This window comes from Mastacembelus armatus, chromosome 16 (genome assembly GCF_900324485.2).
Source record: "Mastacembelus armatus chromosome 16, fMasArm1.2, whole genome shotgun sequence".
In the NCBI taxonomy this organism is placed as follows: domain Eukaryota; kingdom Metazoa; phylum Chordata; class Actinopteri; order Synbranchiformes; family Mastacembelidae; genus Mastacembelus; species Mastacembelus armatus.
In genome coordinates, this window is record NC_046648.1 from 20,307,817 (window position 1) to 20,335,735 (window position 27,919).

At 39.8% G+C, this 27,919-nt stretch overlaps 1 protein-coding gene across 3 annotated transcripts; it reads left to right on the forward strand.

The window, feature by feature from the left end:
* The first annotated feature begins 107 nt into the window (after positions 1-107).
* Positions 108-27,674, forward strand: ago3a (argonaute RISC catalytic component 3a). 3 transcript variants are annotated; one of them, XR_003296240.1, is made up of 20 exons: positions 108-954; positions 11,030-11,201; positions 12,146-12,266; positions 12,906-13,114; positions 13,954-14,090; positions 16,544-16,678; positions 16,833-16,920; positions 17,326-17,473; positions 17,664-17,783; positions 19,263-19,406; positions 20,327-20,460; positions 20,987-21,171; positions 21,557-21,716; positions 21,885-21,975; positions 22,111-22,305; positions 22,944-23,078; positions 23,589-23,690; positions 24,051-24,250; positions 24,451-25,284; positions 26,520-27,674. XR_003296240.1 is itself a non-coding variant. In XM_026316860.1 (19 exons), the coding sequence occupies exons 1-19, from the start codon at positions 939-941 to the stop codon at positions 24,557-24,559; spliced, it is 2,601 nt and encodes an 866-aa protein (XP_026172645.1). In that variant the 5' UTR covers positions 108-938; the 3' UTR covers positions 24,560-26,163. The 3 variants fall into 3 exon arrangements, 2 of the variants coding, with proteins under 2 accessions (XP_026172645.1, XP_026172646.1); XM_026316860.1 differs by lacking the exon at positions 26,520-27,674 and having other exon boundaries at positions 24,451-26,163; XM_026316861.1 differs by lacking the exon at positions 26,520-27,674 and having other exon boundaries at positions 19,263-19,385; positions 24,451-26,163.
* Positions 27,675-27,919: the final 245 nt, after the last annotated feature.

A 27,919-nucleotide genomic window follows, 5' to 3' on the forward strand; every position in this document is an offset into this window, starting at 1 on the left:
AAATTGAGCTATGTCCGCACATTTAACACTACAACAGAAGCGGTCTTAAAACAAATATCTCTAAAAAATCATGTTAGGCTTTAATGAATACATCTCGTACCCACTCATTCACAGTGTTGTAGACGTAGAGCTACGTTTAGGTGAAGGCGGAGTTGGCTCTTCTGACGTCTGGTGACACGGAGCCCACCTCTTCCTGTCGGTGTCAGGCAACTTCACCATATTTAGCTGGCTTGCAGTAGCTCCGAAGAGTTGATCTGTCAACCAGGCTGGAAATATTGACACTTATCAGGGGATACAGTCCGGCGTTGACAGGTTTATGTTGGCACTGGGATACTAACTACAGAAGACGAGGACTTTGGGATACGGTGCTTGAGAAACGGTGCCGCGTCAACGGCTGTTTTTAAGGCGATAAAAGTAACGTTAGCCGTCGTCTGCCAGAATTCCAACTAACGTTATCCAACAGCCGAGCTAGCCAGCTAGCTAATTACTGTAGCTACCCCGACGCTGGAAGTGCCGTAGATTCGAATTTATGTCATTGTTGTTGCTGCTCAGCTATAGGGAGGAATTCATTTGGACTCGATGACCCCGCTGGGATGATATCCTGACAGCTCCTCCGCTCCGTTCCAGACACTTTCTTAAGCCTGGCTAGCGAGCTAACTCGGCTAACTAGCGTAGCGTTAGCGGCCAGCAGTTTTCTCCGTGGCAGTGAAATCCGATTGGATACGTTTACCGTGTGCGAACGGCGCTGTGCGGTGACGACGAGGACCCTCGGCCGGCGAAACGATCCCTTTGACGCTCCGCAGGAAGGGGAGCTAGGTGCTCGGCCACTCAGCGCTGCACAGGCGGTGATCTGCCTAAGCAGACACCGGGTTTAACGGAGGACGAATCCCAAACGTTTAACTGTGATCCGGGAAGTGAACCGGGCAGGGACCTCATGAATGGAAATCGGAACAGGTAAATTATTCTATAACGTCTCTATAACGTCTCTATAACAGGTTACCTTGGGATTGTATTGGCTAGTGGGGTGAAACACCGGGATGGTGGGCTTGCTTCAGCTGTTGCTATTGCTGAAGCTTGAAAGTAATAATCTTAACGTTGCTAAGTCTGTTTTTTTTGTTTTTTTTTGTCTAAACATGAGTCACATTTAAGATGATTTCACCGAGTCACTGTCCAGTTCGTGCGAAACTGACTCCAAGTTCAACTCAAATACGGAATCATTGCCAGTTGTAATGGATTTATAAGTGTATTGGGGATTTAGTTCTGTTTGTGGCCTTAGCAGAAGGTTAAAGTGAAAAAAAAAAAAACACTCGTCGTTTTAGGTTTCATGTTGCAGACTGAAATGTTGAATGGGTTAATCTTAAACGTAATAATAGTAGGCTGAGATTGAATCTATTTTGCCATCCCCATGTTTTGTGCTTGGAACATTTTTGCTTTCTGAGTGTTTTTTGTTTGTTTGTTTGTTTTTTGGAAGTAATAGGGGTGTAAGTTAAACATGGGAGATTTTGTTCAGCTTTCAGATTCGTTTTTCCATCTGTGCTAAAGCCTTAATTTTTAAATCTAGAAAACCTCATTGTTGAACATATTTACCAAATATCTAATGTACATTTCAAATTCTTGTTTTTCCTTCGTTATAAAATGTGTCAAGCAAACTGGTGGCCCCTAAACTGTCTGTTTGATGATCATAGTGGCAGTTTAACAGTCAGACCACCTGGCTTTGTTTCAGCTGTAACGGAAGCTTTCCACTTATGTGACCATCAACCGAATGCCAGGTACTCTTGATCTGCCACTGACACTTGATACAACTTGCCCTTAACCCACCCCTCCTCCTCAAGAGGAGATCCCTCTCTGCTCCCTGCTGTCTCATTAGTATCTCTGCTAGTCTCAGTTTGCACACTTCGCTGGTAGCATAAGGGAACTTTAGGTGTTTTCCCAGTAACCAAGTACCTATAGTTATGTCAAACATAAAAACGTTACATGTCATGGTTAGGACATATATACAAGTTAAACTCAGTTTTACTTTCTTTTTTAGATATGGCACCTAAAGCTGCACCATACTAGCGTTATGACATTTCTGTGAACTTACTCTTTTGAGACACTTAAATCATGTCTGCCTCCACCATAACTCTCAAGCTCTTCAGTCAGCATGGATGCCGGAAAAATCAGACCATGGGACTGAACATATTTGCCCTCAGTGTGATTACACATCAGATGCAGTTTCCGTATGCCTCAAGTGTGTTGGAGTCTGGTTGATGCTTTCACTTTGGAAGATGTTAATACATTTATACATTCAGACAGACACATTTTGCTGTACATTTTTTTGGCTTGTCCATGTAAGTCATTGAAAGGTCTTGACTTTGCATGTGCTTTTGTTAGGCTACAATCTCATATCACTAACCATCTGAGGCCAAACAGTGAGCTCTATGCCTGGATGAATGATTAAAAGGGGGCCCTCCATCAGTCAGCCAGTGGTCCGTAGAGTGGTGTGAGAAAATGCAAATGGATTGCACAGTCCGTATAAAAACGGACGGTCACTTTTCTCTTTAATTTTGTTAACATTTCGGGGGTTGTTATAGTTGAACATTTCTTACATGGAGATGGATGCAATAGTCCTGCAATTTTCTTACATATTATTTTTGACTTAAGTTTTTGGTAAGTCATGTGGATTTCAGTGGCACTAGAGCATTTAAAGGAATAGTTTGACATTTTGGGAAATGTGCCTATTGGTTTTCTTGCTACAAGTCAGATGAGACTTTTCCCCTGTCTTTATGAACAGCTAACCAATAAGTCAGTTGGCTTTCGCATCATATTTGAGATATAAGACATTATTAATTTTATATTAGCGACTCTTGGCAATAAACAAAATGAGCATACAGTAATTCCCAAAATGTCAAACCGATCTTTTAAAAATATTGTTACTCATATCAAGGCTTTCCTATCCCATCTGAACTGGATGAATGGTTAACCTGTGACCATGTGCCTAGTTTTTTTCTGTGTCATCATGGAAACTTGTTATGGTGGCTACACATATACATACTGTACACAAAAATGTATTTAGCATATTGACAGATGTAGCTTACTGGAAGACAATGAGATGACAGAGCCCCCCCACCCTCCATCTGCCACATTGCACTTTATAAGCAGGTGAGTTGGCTGAAATTACTCAGCTTGGTATTGAAGACAGTCCCAGTGGAGGTGGGTTTTGCCGTCAGTGAACATTTGAGATGAACAATACTAGTTTCATGAGGAATGTCTTTGGGGTATTTTTAAGGACATCTGACTTTCTTTCTGTTGTTTGTCTGGTTGATGTGTTGTTTTTTCCCAGCATCTCTCTCCATTTCACACCCTCTTTATTTCTGTTTCCCGCACTTTTTTTGATTCACAGACAGTTACCACCCCCTTCCTTCCTTGGTAACAGCTTCTGTTTTCCTCTCTGTGCCTCAGAGGGAAACTCTGCCTTCCCTGTCATTCTTCTTGTAGGTTGGCTCTCTGTAGATTTTGTATAGACAGCAGCATTGACTTTTAGCAAGGGGTTAGTCCTTGATTTGCAGTCTCCACAATACTCATTCATTCAAGCAACCCATTGATTATAGACTACCCCCATCTGCAACCCCAGCCTGCCATAAGACTAACTGTATGTTGTTGTGGGTTTCTATGGAGAATGCAGTTTGCTGTTGCTCTCTAAGCTGATTGTAATAAAGATAAATTTATCCTTGGTTTTATTTTATTAAGGAGAAGTCACAACTGTTCCTACTGACCCCTCTTACAATGTTTTAATGGCTCTTCATCTTTTCTGTCATACGCCATAATTGGTATATGATCTAGCCAATGTTGGCAATGATATTCTATCAATTAAAATGAGTGTTCATAACCAAAATTGGCAGGGAGCTGCTAATAGAATATTCATCTAAATGTGAGATAATTGTAAGTATTCTGAAACGTATAATTATTTGTTATGTAAATATTTGTTACATTTTAACAGTAGATAAAAGGCATCAGTGATATTCAGTCAGAACATCAAAGGAAATAAGGCCCTAGATGTATATTTTTCATGAAAAATTAGTACATCCCTTTTTCCAAGCTCTTGTCCTGGCACTGGGCACTGAGTCCAGTATGTTTGTTAGTTATATTTCAACAAACTGTCACAGATAGCTAACATTTTCAAGCTGCAATTTGTGTTTTACATTTAATACATGTGCAGGTGCTGCTAGATGTTAAATGTCCACTGATTCTGACCTACATACTCAAGCTACTTAAATAGAAAGAAAAGTGTTGTTTCAGCTAGCACCTTCAGTGTAGTTACTCCTCAGTACATGCTCTATTTATGTTGGCTAAAGGCAGTCTCTGCATTGTATTTTGTTGTACTGTGAATCCCATGACACTGTGGAATGTGGCTTTTTCATGTTCACTGAAACAGCTTCATCATTCATGTGTCTGTGTAGCACACAGAGATGCTGCTCTGCTGGCTGACACATGCTGTTGTCAGACTGTAGGGTTGATGGCAAACGGGCTGGGTAAAAAGAGGGAAAAGTCAATGGTGTGTGTGTGTGTGTGTGCGCGCGCGTGCGTGCTCGCGTGTGTGTGTGTGTGTGTGTGTGTGTGTGTGTGTGTGTGTGTGTGTGTGTGTGTGTGTGTGTGTGTGTGTGTGTGTGTGTGTGTGTGTGTGTGTGTGTGTGTGTGTGAGAGAGAAGGAGGAATAAAGATGAGGAGGAGGGGGTGTGATGTGTCACACAGATTGGAAACCAGAGCAGCTAGACCACACTTCTTCCCGCCGCCTCCTCCTCCTCTCTCTGCTTTCCTCTTCCTGTCTTTTGGGGGAGCTGCATGGGGCTCCTTTTAGGTTGTGGATGGGAAAAGAGGGAGTTAGATGGGGAAGTCTTTGTGTTTTGTTGTTGTACTCACTGCAGGAAAGACAGAAATCTGTCTACTCATATGTTTAGGAAACCAACAAAAGAGATAGAAACATTCAAGAAGCCTGTGATTTTCCTCCATTCATCCATCTGCCAATACATTATTCAGACATGACTAGTGTCTGTCAGTTTGTCAAAAAAACAAATGCACTTTGCCACGTAGGAAGAGCACTACTTGATTTTGTCAAGGGCAGAGTATAAGTGATTTTCATGCTTCTAGGAATTCTGAAATTTGGAGAGTTTTTCTCATCTCCATTCAGATAATTGGGACTATTTCCTTTGTAGAAATGACAAATATGTTCATGCTAAGTTTAAGTGTTGAAACATACCCCCCATTGTGACAGATGTGTGACAGAGACAAGTAAAGCTAACTATGTGTTTTGGTTTATTTAACTGTCAGTGACAGCCAGTCATCTTGATCTTGCCCAAGTCAATATAAAAAGTTAACAGCCCCTGGCCCTAGTCCACTGTTCCACTCAGGCTGGACTAGCAAGACTGTAAGGACAGAGGACTCCATTTAACCTTCCCTGGTCAGTTTAACAGAGCTAGAACTTTGAGAACAATCCTACTGTGTATGTATGCATACTGTATATTTATATATAGACAGACACACACACAGCAATCGTACTGATGGGTAGGTGATAGATGATAGATAGTGATATATGATTATTTTTGCCTTCCATAACCACTGAGTCAGATCTTTCTTCTTTATACAGATGATTGTTAATCCCTTTCAAATCCTCCACCTGCTTTATTCTGACTGCTTCAAACCATTTTCCTGCAATGTACACTTGTTTGCTCTCACTCTGCCTCAGGTTCATCTTGAGGGGGATTTCAAAAGTTTTGCATGTTGTTGTGACTGACCAGGCCCTCGTCAGCCTGTCAGTACGTGGCTGCATGCTGGTGTTTATCTGTGGCATAGAGTAGCATTGACTCCCATGGGTGCCAGATGCAACACTTGGGGTTGATGAGGGAAACCGGAGGGAGGAGTCTGACGATGTGTGACGTGCATCAGTTCGTCCTCATCAACTATCAGTCTTTCTGTGTGTGTGTGTGTGTGTGTGTCTCTGCTGTGACTGACGCCATTGTGCCTCACCACTGAGCACTCGCACAGTGTTCCCACAGCTCAGGCCTCTCCGGATTAGAAACACAACAGCTGTATTGTGTGTGTATGCGTGTCGGTGTGTGGGCTGTATATGTGTGGACATGTGGAGTAGTTAGGGGGGTGGGTGGGGGTGGGCTGAGACTGGATGTCAGTCTAGCTTCTCGCTGTCCAGTTATTTTGGCTCCTAGCTGGCTGTGGCGGAGTGTGACTGTGTTGTGCTGCAAAGCAGTGGAGTGGAATGAGTTCACATTGCTGAAATGCTTCTGCAAAATATTAATTGCTAAGAAAGACCTTGCATTGAATACGTGCATTATATAATATTTATGTAATTTATTTATTTAATTTGCACTATTGCAGTGTATCACTGGTGTGTCTCTAGCTAGATTGCATCACACAGCTTTGTTTATAGTTAATTAACAAAATGTGGTGGAATATGTCCAAATACAACGTTGCCAGCTACTCAAGCAAGCAGGACACAAAATCTAGTCAGTGCACAAGCAGAAAATTGAAGCTGTGCTTTCAGCAAACTACTGGCAAAAGTATGAATGTTTGGACCGTATTGGGCATGCTGGTGGATGGCAGGAAAGTGAGTTACGTTGCAGGGCTCATGGGAGTAGTCGGGATACTGTATTTGTGCCTTGAAACCATGTTACTATTGGAGTATAGTGTAAGTGACAAAATCTAAGCTGACCGCAGCAGCTGTTCCTTGAAGCATGAAACTACCATCATTTACAAACGATCTTTTAAGTCTACAGGGTGTAAATAATATTAAAACATAGATTTTGGCTGGCCTATTGCTTTTTTTTTTTTTAAGAGTTTGTACAGTAGTATCAATATAAACATATTTCATTACATCCATCAAAGTGTTGTATTTAGTTCATACAAACAGAAATAATTTGCTGATTATTAATTCAAGGACATAAAACATTCATGAACACAGTTTCAACCAATGAGGAACTATGTTTTATTTTTATTTTACCTGGAGTTTTTTTTTTTTTTTTTTTTTTTTTAAGATGTCCTTGGAACAAGTAACTATTCAGTGGCAGTACATGGTAATAAATTTCATGTTTTGATTTGAAGAAAGAATGTCAGTGTGTAAACTGTTGCTGACAAAATCTCAAAATGCGTCGTGATAAGCTAACACTAAACTTTCATTATAGAATGAATGGTTTTCTGTACAATTAAAGATAACAACAACATATAAGTTACTGATTCAAATGATGTGCAGTTTCCATCCACACATGTCACAGAGCTATTGCAGTTTCACTGAAATACGCTAAGTTAATTTTACTCATGGCTGAGAAGGTCTTGCTCGTCTTTGTTATTTGCTGTCTGAATGTACAGGCTCAGGAAATGAGAGACATACTGATAGAAAGAGCGAGGAATAAATCTTCTCTGTACTGTTTGTTAAAGCATGTCCTTCCTGTAATTATCTAAACGTGCACACACACGCACACACAGTATGGCATTTTTCAGCTCAACAAGGGGTTTCCTTGAACCCTTATGCTTGTTGTTCAAAGAGTCAATACGCCTTTTATGTGTCTATGTGGATTTGTGGGTGAGTTTTCAGTATTTGTCATAGCCAACTATAACACGTCACCTACCAGTAGTTGAGGTCATTATATTGCTGACAGGTTCTTGATCAGTATTCTGTGTTGTCTTGCAGAGTTGTTCCTGTAAACGCATGCAAGTATTTTGTGTGCTTGGGGTTATACAGCTTGCTTACATGTCTTGAACCTTCGATTTGCTGATTGAGTTGCTTCTAATTTACTAAATTAGTTTCCTCTGAATCTCATTCATTGTTGAGGGAAGTGGGAAACTACAGACCTACTTAAGGCTATAGAAGCTGGAGACTGAAAAATGCACCTCCATCCCCAGTTTTACAGTTAAGTCAGAGGGGGATCTGACCCCTTTGGTCTTGTGGACCTGATGTGTGTTATGTTTGTTTGTAAAGCGAACAGAGACAGATACTGTCTAAAAGGGACAGGAAGGAGGTATTTAATGTGTTGCTGAATGATCAGGGTCAGGTTGGCATTCAGAAAATACTGCATAACACATCTATGTGACATTCTGGGCAAATATTGAATATGTCAGCATAATGCCCACCATGCACTCGATGATGGAAGATCTGTTTCCAGTAAGCATTAATCACAAAAGATGAATGCTGTGGTCAAAGTGAATTTTCTTAAGCTGGAGGTTGCTGAAAAATTGCTACTAAATATGTCCAAAACAAGATAAAACTGCTTAATAAAAAAAATCCTACAGCTTCTTTTTTTCTGCAAAGGGGGTCTCATCAGGTTCTATTCAGTGTTAACTTATAAAATGTTCACCAAATGCAGAGACACTTGTTTTTGGAGAAATATGAATAGTCTCTTTGTAACCCCATTACAGACTGTCCATAAATATATCAAAAATCAGTTTCTCAAAGCATTTCTGCTACCGACAGAAAAAACCAGAGCTCCGTCATAATCAGCAGGAGTCACAGGAAGCCAAAGAATGCAGAGGCAGGCTAGCCAAATATCATGGTGACAGGGCCAGTGTTTTGATTAGACCCACACAGCTTGTTTGTTGCCTGTTGTTCTGTTGCCTGTTTGCATCTTATCAGATTACCACCAGCTGAACACGTCAGTCTGTGTGATCATGGCACTATTTTTTTGAAGGTTTGGCCTTGGAGATCACACTGTGTCAGGAATTATTTGTTTGACTGTATAAATCTATAGCAGCTGTCCAGTATGCATGCGTCTGTTTTGGAAAACATCGGGGACAATGTGTGTGCAAATTGCAAAAATAGTAGCTTTTTGTGTAATATGGGGTACATAAGCACAATCTTCCAGTGTCTGTGCAAAGCCACAGCTACAAATTACTGTATTTCTGTGTGTGTGGGTTTCATACAAAAACGAAACTAAGTGGTTGTGTGTGCAAGTGGGTGGAACACCAAGACTTACCCGTGCGGTGTGTGTTTCTTTTTTTAGTTGCTTGAAGTTTTTGTTTTTTTTTTTTTTTTTTTTTTCGTTCTAAGATTCCTTCATTGCTACTGTTATTCAGCCACTGCTCAGTCTAGAAGCACGATGATCCACTTGTGTATTTCTCTACCAGTGGTGGCTCTGTGACTCATGCTGAATAGAAGCCAGCTGAGAGGCAGATGAAGGCCAGAAAACCTCCACCCTGCCCAATCTCTAATCCTGCCACTCCCTCCTATTCTCTTCCACTTGAAGACCATCACAGCACACAGTGTAGTGACCAAATACTCTCTTGGAGTGTTCACCACTTCTGAGTTCTGTTCTAAAATTGACTGAGTCAGAACAGGTCACAGTCTGTGGTCGATAAGCTAATTTCTGTAACCTTAATGAAGGCTTACCAGAATATCTCTTCTTGCTTTTGCCACTCGTGTGTAAAACTGTGGTTGCTTCACACGATTCTCTGTAGACCGCAAGGAAATAACCATTACAAAAGTTTGTGTGCATAGTTTATGTCACAGGGACAACTGTGGCAGGAATTCCAGACTTTTATCATTTTATCCCAGCAGGCTATTTCAGGGCTTCACCCTCAATCAATTAGCCTTCGCTCCACAGCCCACCAGAGGAGAAACAGACACATATTTCCAAAGCTCAACTGTAAACAAACAAAGTTGCCCATATTTTCTGCTGTTACCTCACAGACGGTTTCTGTTCTGTTTTAAGGAGGTTAGTATGAACTTCCCCTCAGCAGGGCCCCCAACCCCAACATCCCCCACACATTAGACTATGAGTCAAATCCGTGATGAATCACTCTGAACCATGACTTTCATTTATCAGTGTTGCATGTGGGGCAGTTTTTTTGGTAGAGACTGGAGAGCACCAGGCCTACAGTTGTAGAGAAGGAATGAGACTGCTGAATAAAATTAAAAAAGAAGAAGGGCCATGGGGGCTGGACAGGGGCATAGTCAAAGCAACAGTTTCCAGGCAAATAGATTCGTTTTTTGTAATGTATCTAGCCATTCTATTTTCTATTGGTACACCTTCTCTGATGATTTTGAGGGCAAGCCTCAGCAGATCCAAAGATAGCACTGACAAAGGAGTGGTACATCAAGTTTAACAGAATGCACTGGATCAAAGTGACTCATGTCTAAAACATGACATACTCTTTATGTTTGTGCACGCGCGTGCGTGTACATGCACATAATATCTTTTTTTTTTTTTTTTTTTAACAAATGTGAGGACTGTGTAAAGTAGGTGGGGCATATTTATTTGTATCACATTGAAATGAAATAGTTCAGAGTGGAATTCCTCTAGCAGTCAATATATTCTATTAGTATTTACTGTGACAGTGACCATGTTAATAAGCTTATTTGGAACTCAATTGCTGTGTCTTGTATTATACATTCATGTATTGTTCATCAGGTTTAAAATGCTTATTGCAGGTTTACTGAAAATGTTGTATAATGTTTAAAATGTTGAACCTGGGTGTATTTATTCTTGGTATTTCCCCTACACAGCACCTTATATTGACATTTGGAATTTCGTGGTTAATTTCTTTGCATTGGTGTGTGTGTGTGTGTGTGTGTGTGTGTGTGTGTGTGTGTGTGTTAGTGGAAAGGCCGATACCCAATAATGTACAAAACCTTTGTAATAACATGATAGTTTCCCCATTTCATCTACAGAACGCAATAAATATTTTTTGACCAATGATTTATTTTTAATAGCAACAGAGTCAGTAACCCTAGTCAGCAGGTGTTTAAATTCTAAATGTTTATTTATTTTTTTTATTTTTACTTTTTCTTTGTTGAGGACACCCCTAGATAGGATATTTAATTGTAATAGACATCTAGTGAGGCAGGCTATTAGTAAATTTTAACATTGGAGCACACTGAAAATTAATGAATGAAAACACACATACAAAAAATATATGAACTTTACAAACCTGTACAAATTGTTTACATATTCAGCACATATTGAATGATGTGAATGAAGCTACACTGTAAGTTTTTTGTTTGTTGTTGTTTTGTTTGTTTTACATTTAATCTATGTACTGATCTCAGGAGCCGTTGGGGCCCAGTCCCTGTTCTCCATGCCTCGGCGGCCTGGCTATGGCACCATGGGAAAACCCATCAAGCTGTTGGCCAACTGCTTCCAGGTGGAGATCCCCAAGATGGATGTCTACCTCTATGAGGTGGACATCAAGCCTGACAAGTGCCCACGCAGAGTCAACAGGTAGGACAAGCCTCATCTCTGGCAATGTTTAAGTCCAAGCTAAAAACCTTTCTTTTTAGTGTGGCATATAACATATGACCTGACTAGACCTGACAGTGTTTTATCCAAACTGATCTATCTGCACTCAGTTTCCTCTCAGTATTAATTTTTAACTGTTTATTTTTTTTTATTTATTTTTTTTTTTAAAACTGTTGTGTCACTACTTTTGTCCAGTTGGGGGAGACAATCGGACTCACAGTCAGTACTCTAAGTTGATTAGGTTGGGAACCTTCGATCTAAAGCCAATTGGGTCAGGGACTCAGGGGTTAGGAATCCATGCGCTTTAGTGTTATCCTTAGAATACGGGTCTAAACAGCTGTAGACTTAAACAAGGGGTTTGGAACCTCCAGCTGTAGTCTACTCGATCCTAGATGTAAGAGTCCGGGACTCAGGATCATCTCCGCAGATAGTCTGTGTTGAGGTACTTTTGGTCCATCAGGGATGGGACAAACTGAAAGTAGGGGACCCACAAATATGGGTCAGCGTGGTCCGATAGTCGATATCATAAGGGGCAAATATGGTGACAAAGTGGTGGCATGCCTTTTTATTTTTATTCTTGCTTATGTATTTTTAACCTGTCTTTTATTTCTGTAAAGCACTTTGAATTACTCTGTGTAGGAATTGTGCTATATAAATAAACCTGCCTTGCCTTGCCTTGCCTAGGATGGACCATCTGGGTACTATCATTAAAACTTCACCCGTGTCTTTCCCAGACATGCCATTTTAGATTTAGAAAAAGCCATTTACCTGTTCTCTAATACAGAGAAGCTTGCAGTGAATGAGAGGATACTTAATCCACCACTGGTCTTAACATGTTGTGATATTTTAAACATTCTTTGAAAGTCTTAAACAAGTCAGTAGAGATACAGCATGACTTAAATTATTTTTTTGTGGATGTTATGCAGGGAGGTAGTTGACTCTATGGTGCAGCACTTCAAGGTAACAATCTTTGGGGATCGCAGGCCAGTCTATGATGGAAAGAAGAGCCTATACACAGCCAACCCACTGCCTGTGGCACCAACAGGGGTATGCTTGAAAAGAGGCTCACACATGTGCAGACACACAAATATACTGATTGTGTCCAGTATCACCTGAATAAAAAAAAACATGCATGATATCTACATATCAACTGAAACATGCTTAGGTTACTGTGAATATTGTTTTAGTGTATATGTCAGTTGCTGACTCCCTGTAGAATTTCCCTGAAATTCCCTGAGAAGGATCTCCAGCTGTATCAGGAAAACACCCTCTGCTGACATATTTAACAGAAGGGAAACACTCTAGGTGTTAATCATTCTTCTATAACTGCATTGTTAATTTATTTGAGAACTTTTTTTATGCAATGGATCCCAGAAAGGTTTTTTGCCTTATGCATTAATTTCTTTAAGCACATTACTGTGCAATGAATCCCATCAAAGTTATTTGCAATACACATTTCTTTATTGAAGAAAACCCACTAGGTAAAGTTCCACTTATTCTCCTCCCTATCAGAGCAATGACAGTAATGTCTTCTCTGTAGGCATGCATAACAAATACTGACATATCAGACTCACACATGGGACACACAAACTGCACAATTCTATCCCATAAATAAGTACCAGTAGATAAAACCTTAAAACCCACCTTCAGTGCATGATGTAACCTTTTCTCCCCTCTCTTGCAAAGGTGGACCTGGATGTCACTTTACCAGGTGAGGGAGGCAAAGATCGTCCCTTCAAAGTTTCCATCAAGTTTGTGTCTCTGGTCAGCTGGCACATGCTCCATGAGGTGCTGACTGGCCGCAGTATGCCTGAGCCCCTGGAGCTGGACAAGCCCATCAGCACCAACCCTGTACATGCAGTAGATGTGGTGCTGCGACACCTTCCCTCCATGAAGTGAGCTGCTGATATTTTATCTGGTCCTGGACTTCTGGGTTCGCTCTTTTAATGACAGCCAAGCAGACCAATAAATATTTTTAGTACATATTTAGTGGAAAGTGTTAAACAGGCAAGCTAGTCAAGAAAACTGCCTTTTTATTCTTAAGTGCTTTTAATACCTCCATCTTCAATCTCCAAACATAAAGTCAATAGATGAAAAGTCAAAAAAGTTCCATCTCATACTCACAGTAAATACTATATATTTGATTTGTCATAGTAGCACAACATCAGGACTGTCATCCCAGTGGAAATCAAACACAGCTTGCGTGGCCTCTCACACATAGTACCAGATACCATACTTGACCTCATACCATCTTCCGTTCAATATCACTTGACACCTAAGCCCCGGCAAGAGCACAGTCAAACACAATATCACCAGTGCTTTAATGAAAATCTTTTTCAAAGCATTATTAAAAAATGCTTATATAGACACCTTTTATTTAGCTCTGCTTTCCTATGCTGGGAGCCCAGTATTACATTGGCATCTGGACACATTGTCAATCCCAGACTCATTGAGAATAATGTAGCCCCCGTATTTAAATGTCTCTTGGGCAGAATAATAAGAGATCAGGCAGTGTCACCTTCCTCTCATTTGACTGATGTTTCAGGCCATATTGAAGACCAGCTGAATGTGACACCATATAAGCACATAGTGATATACATTCTCAAGTATTTGCCCTGTGTTCTCCTCCTTTCCTTCAGGCCTTTCTTTATGACTTTATTATTACTTATGTAATATCTTTCATCTCTTTGTTGTCTTTGTTCTTTTCTTATAATTGCCTCTTTTCTCCATTTAGGTACACTCCGGTGGGTCGATCCTTCTTCTCAGCTCCAGAGGGCTATGACCATCCCCTGGGAGGTGGGAGGGAGGTTTGGTTTGGCTTCCATCAGTCTGTACGCCCTGCCATGTGGAAGATGATGCTAAATATTGATGGTGAGAACCAAACTTCACTGTGTTTCACTTTGATTTTTGCTGCAATGGCTTTTCAGGGTTTCAGCATGGCCTTGTGAACTTTAGCAATATAAATACAATAGTTTATTTTTATTGCTTACTGCCTCAAACACTGTATGCGTGCCACAATGTGTCAAAATGTCCAAACATGTAAAGTCTATATTCACAATATTTTTTTGTAATTTAATCTGTCTTTAAAAAAGGAAAATAAAATTGTCCTCTCATGTAGTCACACAGAAATTGTTTTCTCTGTTCCTCTGTCATGGATGGGGAAATGAGATTTTAATAATTAAACACATTCTCCATAATATAAGCTATATTTAGAGATTTGTGCATGATCAATTTACTTTTCAGTGCTGTTATGTTATGAGGAAATTTATTAGCTGCATTTAACATAAATCTATGTTAAAAGCTAAAAGCTGTTTCGTTGGAGTTGAATAAATTATGCAAGTTGCTCTCAGCTTTTTGATGAGGGTGGAGGATGAAGTTGTGTTGCTGTGCTTGGGAACCAAATGCATGTTTTATGAAGCAGTGCACCTGACAGAGTGAGATTAAAACTACTTTGTACTCTTTGCTTTTTATTTTGGTCATTTTCTTTCACCAAATCAGTCTTGAAACTTTACCTGCTGCTTGCATTGCTTGTCATGCCTGTTAAATGAGTTTTACTTGGTGATGACATTAGTCTTCCTCTGCCATAACATGTTATTTAGTTGTAAATCAGATTTAATTCTTTGCTGACTGTGAACCACTTTTTTGTAATCTAAAAAAAATATTCAAGATCTAGTTTGGTAATTGTATCCAGCTAGCCTTGACAATGACAAATGCTATCAAATAATCTAGAATAGTGAGCTACAATTTCAGTCAGTCTGACAGGAAGGTCAGAGAATGTGTTTTGCCATATGCACACTGCACGAGGTTGTTAGAGCCCAAGGCTTTGCTGCTGACAGGAGAGAAAGTGTGTGAGAGTAGTAGTAACTTTGAGGTTCTTGGCTGGGTGGGAACTGATGAGCTGGTTGCTGTGGAGACAGAAAGTAGTTTGTGTGTAGGTCTGTGTGTGTGGTTGTGGCTGTGTCTGCCGTAGTGAGACTAGTGGGTGTTGCTGGGGTCATGAGGGTAGGTGTGTGGAGCATTTCCTTGTGACAGCTTTTGTTTGGCTCCAAGTGCCTGAAGCCTTTTTCTATTTAAATGTTTCTCTTTTCTCTCTGATTGTCTCTTTGCTTCATTTTCCCGCCCTCTTATCCTTGGAAATTGGGTGGTTGCCACAAATCTCTTGTTGACTCTCCAACATCAAACTAGAACTCCCAACTGTTTATAAAGCAGTTCTTTTCTGACTCTTCAGTATGGCATTGTGTATTGGCAAAGGAAACTTAGAAGCCTGTTTAAATACTTGTGCATGAAGTCAACAAACACCTCCCTCACTCACTGTCATGGGTGATCAAAAATGCATATACTAAATAACTGTAATTAGAGAGAAATGGGACCTTTCAGTTTTATATTAACAGCACTGACTTATGGGTTATTTCACGCACAGAAATGAAAACACTGTGGGGAGGACAATTAAAAATGAAATTACTAGCTGATGTCTCATGGGGCAAACCAGAGGTATGAGAGTATGTCAAACATCACATCGGAGAATACCCCTTTTACATCACAGAATCCAACCTCCTCAACAGTACTACACTCTCTTCATCATGTCTTTTTCTGAAGGGCTTTTGATCTTTGTGCTTGCTGCTTTATGTTTTGTCATACCTGTTACCTGTTATTTAGCATCCCTATTGTTGGATATCTTGCTCTGCAGTCTTGAGTATCCTATTGCATTTGAAACTTTCTTTACTTCAGTCTTTCTATTTGTGTGTGAACAAAGGGAGACTTTTTGTGTTTGGTAATGGGAGAATCTCCAAACACCACAGATTTTGCACCGCTCCAGCTGGGTCCTGTCAATGTTCCTGCTGCTTTTTAATTTGGCATGGTGGGCTGATAAGCCTCAGTAAGAGGTTTACAATAGCTACATTGCATTATATCACTATGTTCATCTGTTCGTGTATCAGTTTATTATGTGAAAACCTCAAAGTAGCTGCCACTTAAAACTGCCACTTTTGTTATGAATGGCAGACAAAATTTTGAACAGAATTATCTGTAAAGTTTTTAACTTTCTCTCATAGTTGGCATCTTGCAAAATGAGTGATCTACCTGCCTGATAGAGCATTTTTACTCCCTTAAATTTTGACATTTATGTTTATTTCTTTTCAAGCAGACACTCAACATGTATAACATGAAACTAAATGTTTAACTATGATATATCTGCAGCCAGTGGTATAGTACTATTATTTTACAGAATCATTCACTGTAATATATGATAACAGCATGATTATTATTTTTCTTTTTTTTTTTTTTTTTTTGCCTTAAAATACTTTCCCCGTTGCTTATGTGTGCAGTGTCTGCAACTGCCTTCTACAAGGCCCAGCCAGTCATCCAGTTCATGTGTGAAGTGCTGGATATCCACAACATAGACGAGCAGCCTCGCCCTCTCACTGACTCACATCGAGTCAAATTCACCAAAGAAATCAAAGGTAAGGTTGGGGCTGTTATTTGGGTCTGCATATGAGAGAGAATTAGACGAATTACACTTCATGTTTTGAGGAGGAACAGAGAAGCCACATGTCACAGCCACTGACACGCAGACACATTCTTAATGCGACTACAACACTTGATATTTTTCACCAGGTCTGAAGGTGGAGGTGACGCACTGTGGAACCATGCGGAGGAAGTACCGTGTCTGCAATGTCACCCGTCGGCCAGCTAGCCATCAAACGTGAGTCATCCTGAGGGCAGACGAGGGAACAAGAGACTTTGGGTGGACAGTGTGGATGGGATGGGGGCGACCACAGAGGACATGATCACCAGCTCACCATGATACAATTTAGATACTACCTGACTCATCTGACAAGCATGTGGTCAACCTTAATCATGTGTTAGTGAAATGTGGCTGCTGCTCCTCAGAGTTTTTCAGAGTAGAATTCTATACTGATATCTTCTAAATACCTTGAACATCATCATATGGCCTTCAGAATGGATGGGGTGTATTTGTGGCAAGTTGCCATTGAACAATATGCTGTTAGAATATAAAGATTTGTAATGATATTTAAATATTGTTTGTGAGTCCAGGTGTGAATGCTGGGAGGCTGGATGTTGATATAGTACATTTTTGTCTCTTCAGGTTCCCTCTGCAGTTGGAAAATGGTCAGACTGTAGAGCGTACTGTAGCCCAGTACTTCAGGGAGAAGTACAGCCTACAGCTTAAGTACCCACATTTGCCCTGTCTACAGGTGGGCCAGGAACAAAAGCATACCTATCTGCCCCTGGAGGTGAGCGAGAATAAGCTACTATTCATCTTTTTTATGGGTCTTAGATAAAACATAACCCATAATAATAAGTATGATGAAATATGCAGTGTATTGTCTACTGAGCAGCTTCCTGGAGTTCAGATGTATTTTTTTTGCTGGCTAAATAACAAAAATGATAGCACATGCATGTTCCAACCATCTTTCTTTGCAGGTGTGTAATATTGTAGCTGGTCAACGGTGCATCAAGAAGCTGACAGATAATCAGACCTCCACTATGATCAAAGCCACTGCTCGCTCTGCACCTGATAGACAAGAGGAGATCAGCAGGCTGGTGAGTTTGAAAATAAATTTGATTATAGGCTTCATAAAATCAAATGTTAAACTCAGAGCAGGTATATCTCTGTACCCAGAAACTATCTATATTATAAAAAATCATAGACTGACACCACAGAATATTTTCTGTGTTATATGTGTTACTTTTCAGCCTGTTACATTCAGATTGAACACTACAACAGTTTAATAAAATACAGATGGTGCTAGGCTTGTCAGCAGTTAGTTGCTGTGCTGCTCATCTTGATATCAAAGTGGGTGTTTTGTAATCACCTCACCCAGATTCTTATGATGTTTACAGAGGCATGTCTGCATGCTTGGCCTATGCATTTAGCAATTACAAGGCCTACCTAGTGTAACAACATGGCAGAATTGTAATGGCTTTAAAGCGTGTGAAACAGCTACAGTGTGTCCAGGATATTGTTTATGGAGAGACTGACAGACTGTATAGTGATTGCTTTTGGACACCATCAGATTTAGTATCTGTTGTTACCTTATTAAACCAGAGCTACTTGCCTCCTCACTCAGGAGCAAAATGACTGGACTTTCTTACAGGAAATCATTGTAGATGTTGCTGTGGTGGTGTTTTCATTTAGATGTACTGTTGCTTGCAACTGACAGGGCGCTGTGGGTGGAATAGCAGAGGCTGGGAGGAAGAAAAGGACAAAACAAGCAGATAAGCTGTGTCTGTCAGAACTACATAATGAATTCTGTAATGTATTTGGATATTGTGGCAGCTGGGCTGGTCTTGTACACTGAGCTTACAGACATTTTGAATTAGGGTGCTGACACTTGGCATTGTGTTGCATGTTACCAGTTTCTCAATCCACTTTTCCTATCCACTAGCATCCTGGAAAATAATAACTGCAAAAGACAAATTCTGTAAAGAAAAGAAAACCAATACCCACACATAAACCATACAGTACAGAAAAACATTTCCTTATTAGGTTAACAAGCACAAGTCTAAGCCATCTGGTACAGCTGCAAGAATAGAGATCATGTTGTAATATCACTGCTGTACTTGAATCTGTTCTTAAGAGGAGTCATAGCTTTGTCATTATATACAAATTTTGTTGTACTGCATAACATTCAAGGAATAATGGTCTACAAAGGTGATTCACCTCCGAACAATAAAGAAAGTGTTTTGCCAAACTCAGCTCATACTCTTCAGGGAATAGTTTGGGAACTTTTTAAGACATACACTTATTTCTTACCAGGCTTCAGATGAGAAGATCAGTTTTAAATATTGGTTACCATTATATCATGTAATGTAGCTACTTAGCTTTGCAAAAGATTGGAAAAAGATAATTTCACAAAACTATGTCTTTAACCAGCTGAGCCACAGTGAGTGAGCAGATAAAGGAAGAGTCAGCAGAGAACATTGCAGCATATTCAAGCACTGCAGTGGTCTTTTCTCATGCTGTCATGAAGTACCTTAGCCTGAACCTGAGTCCAATTTTCTCACTCCTTTTCCTTGCAGGTGCGCAGTGCCAACTATGAGGCAGACCCATTTGTGCAGGAATTCCAGTTCAAGGTGCGCGACGAGATGGCCCACGTGACGGGGCGAGTGCTACCCGCCCCCATGCTGCAGTACGGCGGCAGGGTGAGCACAGAGCACTTTATGGTACCCTTCCTTTAAATCACGCCCATTCTCTTTGTTTGTCTGACATGCTCTCCCCTTCTTCAGCCTTTATTTCACTGTCTCTAAGGGGAACTAACTCATTGCTTTTGTTTGATGTTCATGGTGTTTGTGTTTTTGGCTTATTCACTTGTGGTTGAGCCTCAGTAGTATCAAGTTTGTTTCTACCTTAAAATTAAACGTACTTCCCTTATCAAATTTCTTTTTTTTATTTGAGGCAATGAGTACATGAAAAATGTCTGTCCATCTGCCTCAAGGGCAATTTTGAAAAAAGTGTCCCCATTCATAAATGAATAGCTTCTACACTAAAGATCATTATTGCAGTTATAACCAAAAACTTGGAAACCTAATGTTAACCTTCCTTATTGACCTTGTTGATATACGCTGAATAGATTTCCAAAATAAGCAAACTGAGACTGAGCCACAGTGTTGATTAACAACTGTCTATCTTTTATGAGGAGACACACTTTTTGTTATTGCACATTTACATTACTGAGAGCTACAGCACCCTTACGCATACTATGCTGGCAACAACACGCACATACATACACTAAATTTCATCATACACACCAACATTTGCAGGCTTCCATTGAAATCAGTTGTTGATAGTTGGTATTTGTTTTGAAAGTTGAATGTTTGTCTGGTGAGAACGTTTGCAAATGCATGCTTTATGGAATAATTTAAAAACAATTTTTTTTTAGAAGTATGACTTTTTAGACAAAAATACATTTTGATGTGGGTGAAAGAGTAGGGTAGGGTGTAGGGTTTTTGTGAGTTTTTACACAGTAAAAGTGTTTGTTTTTCTTTATATATGAGCATGAGTCTGTATGAACTTTATGAACTGTATGAATGTGTTTGCCCACATAGTCATAAGTACACGTGGTGAGACTACAATGTTGTTTCAGAACCGCACTGTTGCCACACCCAGTCACGGGGTGTGGGACATGAGAGGGAAGCAGTTCCACACTGGGGTTGAGATCAAGATGTGGGCCATTGCCTGCTTCGCCACACAGAGGCAGTGTCGGGAAGAAATCCTAAAGTATGATCACCTTTCTTCTCCGCTTATGTTGTGCCCACATGCAGTATATTCATGAGTTTTGGCTTACTATTCAAACCACATCTATTTTTCCATTTTTAATAATGATGATGTTATAGATTATATCATTTGTCTGGTTTTATCTACATAAATTGGACACTGCCATGAATTAATAATTTCTTTAAGGCCATCTGAAAACTGCTGAGAAAGGACGGGATCCTTTTCTCTTGGCAATTTTCAGATGTCCTTAATGTTTCTGTAGTGAGCCTCACAATTTCAATTAGTTTTTTATCTTTACTAGTTAATACCAGTGGGATGGTGCACATTCATATAAAATTACTCTCAACTACTGGAGGTCAGAAAAACCCTGGCAAGACATTAAAATATCCCTAACAATGTCTAGCTACTGCATATGTATTGCAGACACATTGAAGGGAGATACTTATATGGAAAAATGCACTGACTTTTGTACAAATGTCCAAGCTAGGATTTCAAGTAGTGTTCTTCCTCCTGTTTCTTCCTTGTTTAGGGGCTTTACAGACCAGCTACGGAAAATTTCCAAGGATGCTGGGATGCCTATTCAAGGCCAGCCATGCTTCTGTAAATATGCCCAGGGAGCAGACAGTGTGGAGCCAATGTTCAGACACCTGAAGAACACCTATGCTGGACTGCAGCTCATCATCGTCATCTTGCCGGGAAAGACTCCTGTCTACGGTTAGAAAACTGACTAAAAATAAATATAATATCATAGTCTAGAGATAAGCTTATAGTAAAGCCTGTGTGGAATCACTAATGCTACTGTGGGACTGAGTGCTTGTGCTGATATCAACTCCTCCTTGGCTTTTAAAATGTTTGTGAAAAAACGAGCGGTATTGAGGAGAGTGTACTACTACTATTAAAACATATTCTTTCAATTAATGTACTTTTTTTGTGTTTTTTCAGTAGTATCTGACTGTAGGCAGATTGTTCTCAAATCCTAAAGTTTTTGAGTGAATGACTGCTTTCTTGTATATTTTTGACCTGAGTGCTCAGATTTTTGATAACATTTTAACATTGTTAATGTGACAATGTGTGTCTGCCTACTTTTTTCAACTCGCAGCGGAGGTTAAGCGTGTGGGAGACACCCTCTTGGGCATGGCCACCCAGTGTGTTCAGGTGAAGAACGTGGTAAAGACATCACCTCAGACTCTCTCAAACCTCTGCCTCAAGATCAATGTGAAGCTGGGAGGCATTAACAACATTCTGGTGCCTCACCAACGGTGAGTGATCTTCTCCCCTCTTCATGACTTGCAATTTTCTAGTAACGCTTGCTTAAAATTTAGTATATGAATATCTGTCATATACACAGGAATTTGGCTTATATTTGCACAGATGCTATAGTAACACACATACAAGGACACATCTTAACTATGTCTCCCAATCAACAGACCATCAGTGTTTCAGCAGCCTGTTATCTTTTTGGGAGCAGATGTTACACATCCACCAGCTGGAGATGGAAAGAAGCCTTCAATTGCAGCAGTAACTTTCTTATTCTTTTGCCACCTGACATTCTGTCTTACATGGCATTTCTACCAATTTGTTATCTCATCTCATTACCATCTCCAACCTATTAGCCTTTTGCCCTCACACTTGCCCTTCCATATTCTATTCCAGGTGGTAGGCAGCATGGATGCCCACCCCAGCAGGTATTGTGCCACTGTGCGGGTCCAGAGGCCCAGACAGGAAGTCATCCAGGACCTGGCCTCCATGGTGCGGGAATTACTCATTCAGTTCTACAAGTCAACCCGCTACAAGCCCACCAGGATCATTTTCTACAGGGATGGAGTTTCAGAAGGCCAGTTCAGACAGGTTAGTGCCTGTTTTTTTAAAATCTTCTTTCATAAAAAACATTGGTTAGAGTTGAGTGTGAATTGAGCACCAGACAGAATTCTGCTGAGTTTAATTTTCTTCACTCTGTTTCATTAGCCGTTGTATAGATTCTGTTATATAGATAGATAATATGTTTGGGTTTTTTTTTGACTCTGTATGATTATCAGAATCATAATCATGTTCATTGGCCAAGTTTGTGCACACAAGGAATTTTACTGTGGTTCACTAAACTGTACAAGAATGAAATAAAGTAAAAATTTTAAGAAAGGAAGTTAAGTTTAAAATAAGGAATATATATATATATATATATATATATATATATATATATATATATATATATATATATATATATATATATATATATATATATATATATAAATATATATATATATATATGATTTTTACAATGGCCGAGGACATTTAAGTTTTTGGAATTTAAAATATGAAATTAATATTATAGTTGAGTGCACTGTAGAGGAACACAGGGATCTGTCATTCATTATCATTCACACTGTATATATCACCTGACAGACAAAATATGATAATACAGACTTAACATATACTGTACAGTGTATATAGAATATGTTCTTATTAAAAACATTTTTTTTCTTTATAAGGTGCTGTACTATGAGCTGCTGGCCATTCGTGAGGCCTGTATCAGCCTGGAAAAAGAGTACCAACCAGGCATTACCTATATAGTTGTGCAAAAACGCCACCATACACGCCTCTTCTGTGCCGACCGCAATGAAAGAGTGAGTCCCCAGCAAACACACTCTGAATATGATAGAGTGACAGTACCCATTACCAAAGTCAGTACAATGTTATATGTTAGTCCATTTTATGCTGTGTGCAAGCACAGTAAGTACTAGAAATAGGCATGTATTAATTACCTTTTATTGTCAATTGGACTGTTCACCCTCCTAACCCATGTAATTACATTTGATTAAAGCATTAGGGCCCAATGCAAACCAATTGCTCTGGAGTGGCACTCAAGGCCCCCAGAGTAAGAGTCAGCTAGTAACAACCTTATTTCCAGTGTAGACACTGTCATTTGGAGCATTAGACTTTCTGGGGCATTAGGCTTTTAATTGGTTGATTGGGAAGCTCTTGGTAAACCTTTGCCTGGCCGGTGCAGTAATGTTTTTAACAGTTGGAATTTTTACTTCATTAAAGCACTTCATTTACCTTTTGTTTTCTGCTGTTATTTTCAGAAGTGAAAAGGCAAAATATGCACTAACCAACTTTAATTTGGCTTTTATCAGGTTGGACGTAGTGGAAACATTCCTGCCGGTACTACCGTGGATACAGACATCACGCATCCTTACGAGTTTGACTTTTACCTCTGCAGTCACGCTGGAATACAGGTCAGACAGACTTCTTTTCTTCTTTGCCAAGGGTGCTTTCCTTTTCCAGCTTGCAATGTTTCAAATAGCTACTGGGCAGGATTCAGAAATAAAATGACCACAAGAGAAAAGAGGAAGTACCCATGTATTTTTTTCCTTTTCTTTGAAGTATCTGAAGTTAATGCCTCAAGAACTGTACTTTTGTAGAAATTACAATATTTAAGGTATATTTATGACCCCTCACATCCTTATGATTTTTTTCCATCGTCATCCTTAGTAAAAGAATGTAAAGTATTTGAACAGGAGCAGCCAAGCTCTGCAACATCACCTGATAGATGCCTATCAGTTCCATTAAAATTGTGTCATTTAATTATCTTCTAGGGCACCAGTCGGCCCTCCCACTATCATGTACTGTGGGATGACAATTGTTTTACCGCGGATGAGTTCCAGCTGCTCACCTACCAGTTGTGCCACACATACGTGCGCTGTACCCGCTCAGTCTCCATCCCTGCGCCAGCCTACTATGCCCATCTGGTGGCCTTCCGTGCCCGCTATCATCTGGTGGACAAAGAACATGATAGGTGAGGAGAGTAAACAACCTTTTTTTTTTTTTTTTTCTTTACTCTGGATATAAAGGTCCTGAACTCTGAAGTTTCATTTTTACAGAGAGGTGTTGTAATGACACTTCTCTTGTTTTATTTGCAGAATCTGCCAAATTTTCTTGCATACATGTCATTATGGTTTGTTATCTATACCTGATTCTCTCATCTTCATCCTGCAGCGCTGAGGGCAGCCATGTGTCTGGTCAGAGTAACGGTCGGGACCCCCAGGCGCTGGCCAAAGCTGTTCAGATTCACCACGACACCCTGAGGACCATGTACTTCGCCTGAGCTGCACCAACGATTGCCACCTTTAACACACACAAACACATACAGACACAACCATACACACCTGGCTTGCCAGTCAAGGAATCCTCATAGGTGCAAGTCTCGCCCGCCCCACATGCCTAGTCAATCCGGACCTGACACTGTGCAGAGGAAAGCAGGGAGGAGAGAGGGGAGGAGGCACCCCCACACTGGACTGAGGATGCAAACGCTGCTTTAAAAACAAACAAGAAAGAAACTCAGCACTATTATGCAATATTAAACCAGCCAACTAGTTTATTTTCACCCTTATCAGGTCCCCAATTCATTGCTCCTCCTATGTCTTCTGTCTCCTTTACTTGTGGCCTAGTTGATGATGTTCTTGTTTGTTTTTACTTTTTTCTTCCTTTGGCACTATCTTTCTTTATAGTCCCCTAATCTACCCCTTTGCCATCTACAGTACCTCAAATCAGTTTGAGCAGGAGCACTTTTACATTCTGTTAGTTTGTTGTAGTTTGTTATTGATTCTCCCTAGTGTCTGAAATGAAGGAGCAGGAAGGGGAGGGTCAGAAGCAGTGTCTGATTTCTTTTGGAATATAGTTATTTCATTGGGGTAGAGGTCCTCCCAATTGTCACTTTTTTTCTTTTTCCTCTTGCTTCCTCAGTTCTGTCACTTTTCTCCAGTGTGTGAAATCACCAGTGGTATGGAGCAACCTGTTCTTTTGAGCGCACTGCCACCTGTTGGCAACGAGGTATAAATGCCCCCTTAAAGTCACAACAAGGAGTTTTTATCAACACTTTCAGATCAGTTCTGTTCTGCCACAGATACATAGAAGTCAGCTGTCACATTTGAACCTGGGCAGTTTATATTAACTGATATATCCTCAGTATGGATTTTATTTAAAGTATAACACTGTTATTTGACTCTGGAGTTATTTTTCTTCTACATTATGTGAAACTTTTTTTTTAATCATTTAATCATGTAAGCTTTTGTTTTTAATCCTAATAGTCATCATGCATTCTTTTCCCTCAGAGCTTATCTCACATTTCCTTCTCTTGAGTTTGAGGTGGTGGTTACGTAAAGATTATGTCAGTGGTTTCCTCTAGTGCAATAATTAGTTGAACGAAGGGAAGAGGATTTTGGGGGACTTAAGCAACTCTAAAGAACAGTTACACATTTCATTTTAAAGTGAGTGTCCTTGAAAGGAGAAAAGTTTGCTGCTTACAAGGCACTTTTCATTAAAAAGATGCTTAATGAGTTTGCCCTTGCTGGGCAGAAATTGTTCAACTGCAGTTTTGGTGATTTTTTTTTTTTTTTTTTTTTTCATATTTTTACTTGAATTGAAGGATTTCATGCTCCTCTGTGGCATGAGAATATTTTATCAGCGTTTATCAATGGTCATAATTTTAGAGTTATTGAACATCAGTTTGCTAATGAGGCAGATTTTTTTTTTTTTATTTCTAAGAATTTGCCATTTTGGACAACAAAGCTTTGTTGTCTGATAGCAGCAAAGCGGAGTCTAAAGGCCATAAAGAGGTAGTATTCAAGTGCCTGGTGGAAGTTTAAGCATTTAATAATTGAAAGATGCATAGCTTATTATAGGGATCTAGTTTTAGTGGGTAAAAGAATGGGGGAAAAAAAAATTCCAACAAATGGACACCAAAAAGATGGTTTGTAGAAAGAAATTTTCACCCGATGCCTCTTCTCAGCCACCGTCTACTGACTTTTCTATTCATCTCATTCAACCTATCCCTGGATCAATCTATTTATTGTGTTTGCCTATACAGCAGTGTTAGCTGTTGGCTTTGCTGTGGAGCAGCATTCAAGCAAAGCAGGCAGGGTTGTCTTTTTGCTTAATAATCACCAGACATGGATCCAGCTGCTACAGTTTTTTTTTTGTTTTTTTTTTTGTTTTTTAAACTTACTGGGCCGGCTCCATGGTCATGAAGCCAGCCTCGTCATAATTTTTTCTTTTTTTTTCCTCAGAGAGCTGTTTATTTCAGTAGACATCCAAGTTAAGGACTAGGCTGATTTCCTGTCCATGTCACCGGCCCAAAGCTGGGACTGGCTTCATAAGAAAGCCAAGGAGTCAAGTGGATGACCAACACTTGCAGCTGATTGTATAGCTGACTGTTGATATGAAATGTTTATCTAGGTCATGGTCACCACTTAGCTCCTCTGTGCCACTAATGACCTGAAGCTTGTCTAGTGGGTTGTTTTTAAAGGTTATCTGCACTAAAAGAAGCATGTGTTTCAGGACTGAACACAGCGTGGTGCTACTCTGTCTGAATTAGAATCTGAAGCTGAATCTGATTGACACTATATATGAGCAGGTTAGGGTAGAAAACAGTAAACCTCATTCATTGAAGGTCAGGAGAAAGTCCCACTGCTATGGTTGGTGCAGAGAGCTCTAAATTTAGGATTTGACTCTGTAGTTAGCTTTGAGAACCTATAAACGGTACAATGGCAGATGTTCCCTTGGACAGTGAGGTATAATGTAGTGTCCTACATCTGCTGTTGCATTTATTTGACTGCCTTTCTTGGCTAGCTTTCCATTGTGGAAGCCAGTGGCTGTGAGCCTTCGTGATTTCACTAGTGTCCGAAAGCCTTTTTAAAAAAAAAAAAAAAAACAGATTGAAAGTATATTTGTACATTTAAATTATGTAATGCACACCACTTATTTTTGCTAACAAAAATGTAGTCTAATTATTAATCTTAGTAATAAATGTATCATGATAAATAATGGTTCAAAAGATATAACAACAAAGTTTTATTATTGCAATAGACTGTTGAGTTGTTCCTGTGTCACTGTTTAAAGTATAGTGTATGTGTAAACAGTGGTGGGGTTGTTGAAACTAGTGATGTGTGTTTGGACTGTCATACTGTTATTGATTCGGGATGTGGACTTAAACCGCCTTTTGCTTTGATGTTTGGGACAAAAAACTGCAAGCAAGATGTTGAATGCTTATTTTGCTCCTTTTTATTTTTGGATTTAGAAGTTTGTACAGTTGAAGGTCTGTCATAGAAGAGAGAACCCGGAGAGAAAAACTATTAACATACTGTATTAAGCTGACTTTTTATTAAGCTGTTGCATCCCTGTTGTGACAGCAAGTAGTAGATTAAAAGACGAGTCGGTTAATATTTTGAGCTTCTGCTCTTTGATTGTCCTCGGGTTTTCTTTACCTGGTGCTGACACCTGCTCCTTATCAAGAGGGAGAGTGAAAAGGAATGGGCAAGTGGTTTTGAAAGTGTTGTTTATCCATTTCAAGGACACATTTGATCAAAGAATAATGTAACAAAGGGTAGTACTTCTCCATTCCTTTCTGTTAAAGACTTGGGGGATTTGCGTCAGTTTGCAACCTCAGTTGCTTTCCTCAGACTCCTCT